This window comes from Pelodiscus sinensis, chromosome 1 (genome assembly GCF_052426305.1).
Source record: "Pelodiscus sinensis isolate ZL-2025 chromosome 1, ASM5242630v1, whole genome shotgun sequence".
NCBI lineage: Eukaryota > Metazoa > Chordata > Testudines > Trionychidae > Pelodiscus > Pelodiscus sinensis.
Window position 1 is genome coordinate 87,788,628 of NC_143052.1, and position 11,571 is coordinate 87,800,198.

Below are 11,571 nucleotides of genomic sequence, written 5' to 3' on the forward strand. Positions count from 1 at the left end.
AGTTTACTTGCCCCAACACAAAAGTTTAGTCTCATAATAATATTTGCCCTTATACAATTCCTTCCATTCCAGCATTTCAGAGTGGTGAACATTCATTCCTAAATGTACCCTCACAACGCATCTTTATGATAGGGAAAAATCTGCCAGATTCACAGAGAACCTGAAGCAAAGAGAAATTAAATGATTTACCCAAAAGCTGCACACAAAGCCTGTGGCAGACTATAAGATTATTTTTCACTCTGCCCCAGATTATCCAGAAACTTCTCATCTCAAATCACAGTGATTTACTATTTTTTGTTGGTCAATCAGATGAAAATCTTACCATGGTGGTACTGTCAATACCATAGTTTATTTCAATTTTAATTTCTGTTAGCTAACCACTATAACCTGACCTGCCAAACTGAATTGCTGCTATCAGAATACTCTAAAAAGCTTTCTCGGAAAGTTCAAACATACTTATTAAAATAGAAACTGTTTCAGATTTTGGTTATTACATTTTATTTCCCATTGATTTTTCTTTAATCAAGGTTTTAAATTAACAAAGCAAGAAGACTTCACCTTGATTCCTTAGTTCAATGTTCAAATCTAGACACCAAAGGTGATTGCAGAAATTATTGTGGGTTCAGCAATTAGCCACAACCTTCTCTTGTTTCTTTGTGCAACTTCTCTTGGTGTAAGAAAAGAGGCATATTTCTAACTCACAAACAGTTGCTGTATGGATTACTGCAACTTGTCTGTTATCAGTGAGATATAGACCTCAGCCAGTTTAACAATGCACTGGAAAGATTCACAAGATGGTCTCAGCACTCTGACAGCCTCCTCCAGAGAGTCGGCGGTTATTTTCAGGATGTTTGTAGAAGCGTGTCCCCAAAGGACAGATTTCAAGAAGTTGGAAAATGAGAAGGAAGTTGATGTACTGCGAGGTCTAGCTTCTTCAGCCTTACTCCCGGAAGGATTGTGCTCAGTAGTAGTTGGAAATATTTTGGCAATTTCATCGTGACTCATCAGAAGGTCAACCACTCGGAGGGACAGGGCAGGGGAAGTCGCTATATGACGAATGGCAGTCTCTATAGTCTCAGGAAGATTGCTATGTTTCAGTAGTACGGCAGCCACTGGGCCAATGATACTTCCTAGGATCCCCTTATAATTTTCATAAAGATCTTTCAGGACAGTAATCTTCTCCTGCAGAGACGTGATGGGTCCAGCAATCTTAGTGTACAAGCAGTGGCTGATGCTCTTCTGCACGTCTTTGTCTTTCATTTCCACAACAGACTGCATCTCTTTCAGCGTACTGATTAGGAGCTGAAGGTTCTCCTTAATGCTCAAGTTTTCCCTCACTGTAATGATTGGGAAGTTGGTGCCAAGGTGTTGATTGAGGATTCGGAATATTGTATTAGTGGAAGAGACATATATGTATATGAAATCATATAGAGTCTGGCTGGCGGCAAGCACCCTTTGTTTATCTCTCTCTGTACCAAAGATGGACAACATTTCCAGAGAAGAGATTTGACACTGAAAAACAAGCCAAAAGACACAAGTGAGGAATCTAAGAGATATAGTACCTGTATCCTGAGATATACATCTCCAAAAATAATCCCAGGTACTTTTTTTTTTCCAAATCAGAACTGCAGTACAACTCCTAAACAGTGTATCTCCAAAAGCTTCTACATTTCATGTGTCTTAGGCTGTGTTTACACTACAAAGAAAAGTTGGGAAAAGATAAGCAAATTGCGAACTGCAACTTGCATATCTTTTTCTGCTTTTCTTCTGAAAGAGGCTTTTCCAACATTTGGCTCGTCTATACGGGCCAAATGTCAGAAAAAAACCCTCTTTCGGATCATCCCTTCTTCCTCATAGAACAAGGTTTACAGGGAAGGTGAAAAAACGCATCTGCTTTTCTGAATTTTTTTTCGGAAAAGCAGATGCATTCCTTGGACATGGCAGAGCTTTGTAGTCTAGATGTACCCTATTCTCTGCAAAAAAATAACAAATGGTCTGGTAGCACTTTATAGACTAACAAAACAAGTGCTACCAGACCATTTGTTGTTTTTTTTCTGTACAGGCTAACTCGGCTACCCCCTGAAGGTCCTATTCTCTGGGTCACATGTAGAACTGAGGTAAGCAGGTGCAACTCCACTGATTTTGATGCTTACACCTGGAATGAATCTGACCCTTTAAGTGTAAGCAGACAAAAGAATTAAGAGTAGGGATGAGAATGTGTCCCTTTGTTGCTAGATTTACTGCAAGTCTTTGGAAAATATGATACCTTTCTTCCCCCTTACTAGTTGTAATTGTTTTGGTTAAATTTAACATTTTTCCCTACATGTATATACTGTGTACACCACATAAAATTGGAGTAAGGTCCTCTGTGGAAGAAGCAAAAAGGTACTAATTCCATAAGGGCCATTCTTCAATCACAGCTCATAGGGCAGATTGACTCAGGACTGGGAGTCAGGCAGACTGCTTCTTCCTTATTCTGGAGCAGTGAGCATCTCCTCAGCAAACAGGTATTGCTGAATGCTGTTACCCTGGTATCCAGCTCAAGTTACCTACAGGTCACTCAGCCAGCATTCCACAACTCTTGGTAGGCTGATGCACAAGCATATCACTGACTGGGCTTTCATTTTATCATTTTTTTGACTGCTAGGGAGAGACTCTGCCCTACTTCTTGCACAGAGGTGGTGAAAGTTAAGAGTTTCTCCACTTCTCTTAGCCCCTTCTTAGGGGATCAGAAAGAAGGATCTAGCACTTGAAATGTCTACAAAAAAGATTAGTGGTGGGCAAACCAGATTAAATCTTTCCCCCAAACTCAAGAGCTTTGGACGAATTGTAATTAACATTCTTTAAACAAAACAAAACAAAACAAAACAAAACAAAACAAAACAATCAGGTGTCCCTGAATTTCCTGGTTTGGGCTGTAAAAGGGGGTTCTGAAAAACCACGAGAAAGACAATTAAATGTTCTGTAGACCAGCAGAAACCACCAGTTATTTCCTAAAAAATTGTTCTCTTCACATTTCCAATCTGATCTTCAGTCTAATAAGGTTCAGATAAGCACCTGAATTGAAGAGAAATGCCAATTTTATGAGGTTTCTCCATAACTAATTTAGAGCTATGTCAAAAGGGCAGAAAGGTTGGATGTGTATTTCCTGCTCATGAAGGACTCAACTCTGCGTCCTTTTAAATTAGTTGCAAAATTACCATGGATTTCAGTAGGAGCAGAATCAAGTCTGAAATATGTAATGTTCTTGTTTAAGACAAGCACTTCAGGTTCTAATATTGACTAAAGAACTACTGGTACAAATTGCCAAACCAGAGAATTTGCTGCACCACAGGAGGTCACTATGGTAGTAAGCATGTCTCTTTTAAAAAAAATTTACAGAGCGGAATAAATGGAACAACGCTTGTAATGCTGCTTATTAATGTATGACTGTCTGGATACACCCTATCAAAGCCTACATCTAGCCAAGTCTTATTGCTCTCTTCATAACAAAATTTAGTGTTGTTACAAAATTTTACTATATTGGCACAAGGATATAAGTAGATAAAATATGAAAACATGCTTATGCTTAGCAGCATTACCAACACTTCCACATTTAGGGGGCTTTTAGAAGACATTTAGGGGGAAATTAGAGCTAAATAACTGCACAGAACACTGAAAGCCAGGACTGGTGGCTGTAAACAAATTTTATGGGACCGTGGAAAACTTGGCAACATTCATGATAAGTGGCTAATTAAAATCATGCCAGACCATGGATGTTGCCAAACCAAAGAGTGCTGGATTAGAGAGTTTCAACCTGTAATACAGCTTGATCCTCTCTATTCCGGCACCCTTGGGAATTGACCAGTTCTGAACCAGATAATTTTCTGGACCACAGGAGGTCAATATTATCTAGCAGCATTACCAACACTTACATTGCTTACTGGCTGTTAGAAGACATTTAGGGATAAATTAGTGCTAAATAATAGCACAGAATGCTGAGAGCTAGGACTGGTGGCTATAAACAAACTTTATGGGGCCATAGGAAACCTGGCCACACCCATGAATAGTGGACATCTGGCTAATTAAAACCATGCCAGATCACAGATTTTTTTAGACCAGAGAGTTCTGGACTAGAGAAGTTCAACCTGTACCTGGCATATATTTTGGGTATATACTCTTCTCTTCATATTGAACTGCCACTGACTATTCTTTTGGAATTCATAGATGTACAGTTACAGCAAGATTTAGCTGTTTGTAATTATGTTTGCAGGGCACTCAAGTTTATGAAGTACGTCTTTTTAGAAATGTTTTAGATGGTGCATGCATTAGATTGCATATAGATTTGTACGGTACCTGTTTGTTGCATAAACAGAAGGCTATGGATTCTAGGGTTGTGAATCAAATGACTTTATCAACATGTATTAAACAAAAGAATTTAAAAATGGAAATGGAGATGGAGAACCAATGAGACAAAGCTGGGTATAGAGTCTAGAGAGCAGCATTCCACTACAATAATCTAGAAACCAGGCAGGCAGCAGGACCCAGTTGAAGCAACAATCCCTGCAGACCTAGGTCATCGCATTCCACCAGAAAGAGCCAGAGAAACCCAGTGAATAGAAAATTCACTGGCCTGCACACCTACCACTGATTACAGAGCTCTGACAAAAAGCAGGTAAGTCGCCTTTTTGAGTTTCTGTGTAGAATTCCTTAAAAAGTATATACTGGGTTGCAGGGGCTGATTTATAGTGTGCACAACATTTTAGTGTAATATATATGGCCAATTTGGCTATTTAACTTTAGAAGTAGTATAATATATGTCTGAAAAGTGTAAATGCCAAAGAAGATGAGGCTGATGGTGTCTGGAGGAGATAAAACTAGGAGTAATAGGATAAACTGAAATAATCTTAGATTGGCTAGGAATAAAAAAATATGAGCTGATTGGCCTTTTCCATTTCTTAAATTTCTATTTTATTGATCACATTTATAAAAGTTGTGCTCCATTTAGCACATTCATTTCCTCCAAATTTCTACACTACAGTACTAACCATAGAGCACTTCTTAGAGAGAAAGGACCCAAATAACCAGTCGGCGTCAGAAAGAAGCCTGTTCTCTATTTTCCTTAGGTAGAATTGATAAGAAATCATACCTGTTCTCACAAGGTTTTGTTTCAGATCAGTTTATGACTTTTCATCAAAATCACAAACTCTTCATGTACATGACCAATATCTCCTCCATCCTCAAAAGAAAAAGAAGTATGAGTTGAAATGATAGCTCTAGTTTTTTTGAGAGAGAATTACAAAATAAGCGTGCAAAGGAAATACAGGGGATATAATATGTTTGGATTTTCATACTCTAAATTTTCCACACAAGGTTACTAATTCTATACATTCCAATTGGCTTGTGGCTGAACACGGTCCCTTGGATTGAAGGCAGGTTGGAGGAGAAATCAAAACAATTACGTATAGCAATGCTTGCTGCTGTGGAAGGGAAAAGAGTACCATCAGGTGGGTGACAGCTGATTCTAAATTGGCAAGTGTAGCAAAAACTAGTGAAGATGGAATTCTGAAGGAGCCTAGCAGTAGGAAATAGCTATATGAGCTACCATCTGTTAGTAGGGTTGCCAGGTGTCCGGTATTGACACAGACCGTCTGGTATTTTCACCTTCTGTCCCGTAAAAAAATTCACAAAATACCGGACACCTAAAATGTCTGGTATTTTCTGGTTTTTTTCCCTGCCAGGAGGTGAAAATACTGGACACCTGGCAACACTACGACACACTCAGCAACCGGGCCTACCCCCCAGACCTCCCGCTGGGCCTCCCTGGACCCTCCACCAAGCTCTCCCCCCGGATTCCTCTCACCCTCCCTGCTTATCTGGTTCCAGAGGGGCTTGTCTTGTAGCTGGAACAGAAAAACGAAATGACCACTGGCAAAAAAAGCCTCTTCTTAAAGGGGCCATGCTGATTATTTATTTATTTATTTATTTTTGCTTAACTGCTCAACAACTTTGGTCTCCCCCTGTTTTTTTCCTCAACAGATTTTTTGTCCTGCTGTTTCTTTTGGGCGGGAGGGGTGTTCGGTATTTTTGGTTAAACCATCTGGAAACCCTATCTGTTAGATATTCTTGAGGGGCTTATGACTGTGTTATTTAAGCACTGATAACAAAATGAGACTTACCCTGTAAAAATATATGCTAATACACAAACCCAGATGAGGAGGATAAAGCAAAAACACAAGCCAGAAGATATATGCACAGAAGGAGCAAGGTGAATAATACGTTAGGTATGATTTATAATGTAATACAGAAAAAGGCCAACAATGCTCAGTTGCATGTACAAAAGCAACATATCCTGAGGCAGAGGAATAATACTCCTTTCTTGGTGCTTCAGTTCTATAAAAACAGTGTCGAACTGGAGACTATTCAGTCAAGAAGAACAAAAATTGTTAGGAGGCTTGAGAGGGTAGCAGCTTATTAGGTCGGCATCCTTCAGGGAAAGATTGAAAGAGCTAAAATAATATATTACATCTTAGTTTAGTAATAATCCAGAGTCAGATTCTGCCTAGTCTTTGCATGAGAACTCAGTGGTTAGGCCTGTGTGAGCAACCTGTGTACTCAGGCAGAATTGAAGAGCTTGCAGTCTGGGGAGAGATAGCTGGTTAGTTCCCACTTCCCTAGGCACAGTGCATCCCCAAAGGCAATTAAGATAAGATGGGGTTGGCTAGTCCTCCCACCCATTGCACTGGAGCAAGACGGACACAGTGTGGAGAAGGTAACTACTTACAAAGGGGTGTGGAAGTGGAGTTCAGAGAGACATTCCCCCCCCCCCCCCCCGGAGTTCAGAGAGACATTTTATCTCTGAGGCTAGATGCCTCCTGGTGTTCCTAGTGGGGCAGTGCAGTTAAGCATCACCCTTTCATATGGACAGTGCCTAAAAAGCATGCTCTTTGGGACACAACACCCATCTTCAGATATTTGACAAATGGAGAACATTTTTATGGTGATAGGGAAATAAACAGGAATATTGAGATCAAATTAAGAAAGCAAAAATATAGATTAAATATCAGGACAAAAACAGGTTATTGGAGGTGATGTGTAAAGTGGCATAAGTTAGGCATAAGTTAGACCTTGGCGATACACAAAGGCGTCGTCTAGACTGGCATGATTTTTCTGAAATGCTTTTAACGGAAAAGTTTTCCGTTAAAAGCATTTTCGGAACAGAGCATCTAGATTGGCATGGATGCTTTTCCGCAAAAGCACTTTTTGCGGAAAAGCATCCGTGCCAATCTAGACGCGCTTTTCCACAAAAAAGCCCGATCGCCATTTTCGCAATCGGGGCTTTTTTGTGGAAAACAAATCTGGGCTGTCTACTCTGGCTCTTTTGCGCAAAAGGACTTTTGCCCGAATGGAAGCAGCATAGTATTTCCGCTAGAAGCACTGATTTCTTACATGAGATCGTCAGTGTTCTTGCGGAAATTCAAGCGGCCAGTGTAGACAGCTGGCAAGTTTTTCCGGAAAAGCAGCTGATTTTCCGGAAAAACTGGCCAGTCTAGACACAGCCAAAAGTCGTACCATATTAAATATCCTCGCATGTACAGTATTCCATAATATTTAATGTTGTGTTTAGCAGGACAGATGACTTGCTCTTACTACAAAGTTTTTGCAAATAAAACGCTAACAAACCTCAGGTATATATATATAAACCCTGTGACTGACATTTGTTATTCCCAAATGTAGTGCTTTTAATTAGATATCTTCTGGATGTCCTCAGTCTTCACAATCAGGCATACAGTGGACGTGCTCCATTTTCATTAGGAAGAAATTTTAGAAGTGTTTTTTTTAAATGTCAAGTGCTACATTTGGGGACAGGGATTTGGCTGTTAAGGGTGAGCAAAGACGGGTAGGGAAAAGAAGAGGGAAACAGCGAAGAGGGGGCAGGGCAAGGGCGGAGCAGGAGGGAGTATGGGTGGAGTCACAGGCAGCGGACTTCCCACGCTGCAGTTTGACCTACTGCCCATACATTACACATATGCTAACACTGATCTACGAGTTTTTTTGCTTGCAATACCCCTCTTTTCTAGGCCTTTAGTGGTGTGATTTACTTCTGCTCAAATTCCCTAGCAGTCTCAGATTCATTGGGCTAAATTCAGAGGTGATATCAATTGCATAATGTTAAGCAGGTATAAGTTTAAGAAAATCTAGAATGCTATAATGTATATGTTGGACAATTACAGAAGTTGTAAATTATGTCATTTTAAGACTACTTCAAGACAGATTGAGAGCATGTCTATACTTACCAGGGAATTGGCGCTGCAGCAATTGATCAATTTAGCAAGTCTAGTAAAAAATACGCTATAAATTAACCACTGATTGCTTTCTTGACTACTCCATTGATTATATTAATGTAGCTGGAGTTGCAAAAATTAGATTGACCTTGCTCCATAGTGTAGACCTGCTGACAGTAACACCTCTAGATTTGATTTGTTGTATCTAAAGTGAATTATTGACCTAGAGACTCCATATCCCAGTTCCCAATGCAATCCAGTTCCCCTCCAATGTTCTGGGTTTTAAAGATGTTAACAAACCTTATTTTTCTTTTTTGTCAGCTCTTTTCTGAAGAATGGCTCTGAGTGACCTCCTCTACCCAGATAACCCCAAGAGACGTCAAGAAGTGATCCGTCTGCACCAGGAGCTGCTAGACTGCATGTTAGTTAATTTCCATGCCACAGATGAATTAATTGCACTACTGAATACACATTTGGGGTGCACAATTGCCCAGATTAAGATGGAAAAGGGTGGAACCATCAAGGAAAACTGTGACATTATGATCCGAGCCATGAGTGAAGTCCAACAAGAAGTATGGAAGATTGACAAAGAAATGAAGGAAATACTGGAGCCAATGCTGTACCACAAGCTTTATGATATCAAAGAGCCAGAGATGGAGAAAATTGCAATAGCACATAAAGTTTTTTCAGTTGTTCTAGGAGAAGCCACTTCCATTGCTGGGATGGTAGCTGTAAAATTAATCAGCTCAAATATTATAATTGTTGCTGTTAACAAGTTGGCTGCTTTGCTTGCCCAGATTGGCGCTTCGGTTCTTGGAGGTATTGGCATTACCATTCTTGGGCTAGGTATTGACATGATCCTCCAGGCCATCCTGGGGGCAGTTGAGAGGGATCAACTTCTGGCAAGTGTTAAAAGTTATGAGGAGCATCTGGCTGAATTTAAGATGGCCTCAGAGAAATATCAGCAAGCCATAACTGAAGTAACTTCCATGGTGAAATGTAAAATTAAATGAATGGCTTTTAATGTTCTCCCTGGCTGTCACAATATCCACACCAGTTACGCTTACATTAACTTTTCTGATTCTTTATAATAGAGTGAATGTTCTTACTTCTTTTTTAGCAACACATAAAATAGCTAGGGAAATGGGGGCTTTAATGGATCAGGAGACTGGCAAAGAAATATACCAATAGGTAAATTGATTCAAACCTGTTAGGTAGCATGTAAAAGTCAGGTGGGGAGGACCATCATGGCACGCTCTGGGTGCCCGGGGCCCTGCCCCTTCCACGAGTGTGGAGCTGCCCCCGTTGCCCAGGGGCCTGACAAGTCTGATAAAGTGATGTGAGGGTTTGTTTAGTACAATTCTGAGTTTCATACATCATTATAAGACTAGCACAAAATTAAAAGTCCTTAATTTGCATATTTTGTAAATAAAAGGCTAGAGCTAAAAGTTTGATTGGACTCTCTCTCTCCCATGCTTTGATTTGTTTCTCTGTTTTGTTCTTTGCAGAAAAATTGTAATTTAAAATGAATTAGAAATATACATTATAGGTTTTGAGAGTTGTCATCCCTGTGTGTAGCTGATTTAGTCCATATTTACTTATTCTTTCTATCTCAGAAATCAAACCAGAACTATGTTATTCACAGCACTTATTAAGAGAAAGATTACAATCTATATTACAGATCATACTCTGTTTTCTCAATTTTTTCCCATGCATGTGCAGAATGAATGTTGTTATGTGTACCAATCACTTCCCTATTAGTGCACATAAAATTCATATGGTGGAAATGGGTGAAGGGGTTTGGAGTGTGGGAGGGGGCTCAGAAATGAGGCAGAAGATTGCGGTGTGGGGGCATTGAATGCTCCAGCTGGGGGTGCAAGTTCTGAGGTAGGGCTGAAGATAAAGAGTTTTAGGTGAAGGCTTCCCTGTGATTACAGTGAGGAGAAAAGACTTCCCCCAGCTCTCTCCTTTGCAGCAGCACTTGAGCTGGGGAGGAGAGGTGCCTTTCCCTGCTGGGACAGCTTTAAAGTTCGTAATGTGGGATAGGTGCTTCTCACCCAGCTGCAGCAGGTCTAGGCTAGGGCTGGGTTCTGTGGAGATGTGCCTCTCCCCCAGCCATGGCACATCTGGGTTGGGGCTAGGGGCACCTCTCCCTTGGCCACAGCAGGTTCAGGGCTGATGGGGGAAAGGCATCTCTCCTCACGACAGCATGAATGCCTGTGCAGCACTTAAGAGGCTATTGCATGGCTGGCCATGTGGCTGCACAGTTTATAGGGAACTTAAATGTAGTATATTAATTACTCAGCATACACAGTATAGATTATCATTCATGAATCTGAATTCATGTACTTCCCATCTGTACTTAGCCCAGGCTGGGAGAGCTAATGACCCAACCAGTAGACAAAATTTGGTGATGAATCCTGATCACATGCCCCCTGAATGATGTTGTTTATATGCTAAGAAGAGTCTAGGGCTATACAAAGGTTCATCTTTTCATACTTCACAAACACCATATTGTGACCAAACTATTCAGAAATATTGACTAATACTTAGCAATGGTACAATAGTAATAACTTGCTTGTATCTGTAAAAAACTACTACACTGGGGGATTGTTGTAAGAGAGGTAGCTCTTCCTCTTTTTATATCCTTCCCTTTCTCTTTTTCCACTTTTTAATCTCTTCTCCTATCTCCCATCCTTCTCTTTATTCCCTTCTTCCCTTTTCCATCTTTCCTCCCTCCCTTCTCCTCTTTCCTAGGTCTTAGTTCCTCCATAGGCTGCACCTCTAGAAAACAATGTGGTTGTGTACATTTCAGCTTGTCTGATCCATTCAGCAAAAGAGCATTTGGGAGCACTTACAGATGAGACTCACACCTAGCAATCTGTTTTAGTAGGGGCCAATCCATCACCAACCATTAGGAAATTCCCAGCAAAAATTGTAAAAATGTAAAAGATAAAAAGAAATTCACCTTTCTACGTTTCTTTGACAACAGCGGGAAAGAAGGAAAGACAAATCCAAATAGTCATATCAGAGGTTGTGGCAAGCCAGCTGTCCCACAGAATACAGAGCACAAGGCAATGACCTCACAGAGGCCTGTGGCAGTCAGCAGTTCTGCATGATTCAAGAGATGAGGCAGCTACCTCACAGAGGTTTATGCAGATAAACCAGGCAGAAGGACCCCTGTGTTTTACCTTGAAATAGGCTAAAGCGAACTGTAAATTAGCTCAGACTTTCACCAGATTTGTCTTCCTAAATCCAACAAGAATATAATGTGGGTGATTATTTTTATTATTTACAATGTGTTTTT

General features: G+C 40.4%; 2 protein-coding genes and 1 long non-coding RNA gene across 3 annotated transcripts; 1 reads left to right on the plus strand and 2 right to left on the minus strand.

Annotated features, from left to right (window-relative positions):
* Window positions 1-720: 720 nt before the first annotated feature.
* C1H12orf60 (chromosome 1 C12orf60 homolog) lies at window positions 721-1,278 on the minus strand. Its single transcript, XM_075927578.1, has one exon. It carries the CDS (start codon window positions 1,276-1,278, stop codon window positions 721-723), a length of 558 nt encoding a protein of 185 aa, XP_075783693.1.
* Window positions 1,279-1,375: 97 nt separating this feature from the next.
* LOC102454470 (uncharacterized) lies at window positions 1,376-11,388 on the minus strand. Its single transcript, XR_012905520.2, has 3 exons — window positions 11,233-11,388; window positions 5,129-5,218; window positions 1,376-1,512 (listed from the first exon to the last, which is right to left on the minus strand). It is a non-coding gene; the product is annotated as an uncharacterized LOC102454470 (long non-coding RNA).
* SMCO3 (single-pass membrane protein with coiled-coil domains 3) lies at window positions 8,600-9,824 on the plus strand. Its single transcript, XM_006125884.5, has one exon. The coding sequence runs from the start codon at window positions 8,600-8,602 to the stop codon at window positions 9,275-9,277; it is 678 nt and encodes a 225-aa protein (XP_006125946.3). The 3' UTR covers window positions 9,278-9,824.
* Window positions 11,389-11,571: the final 183 nt, after the last annotated feature.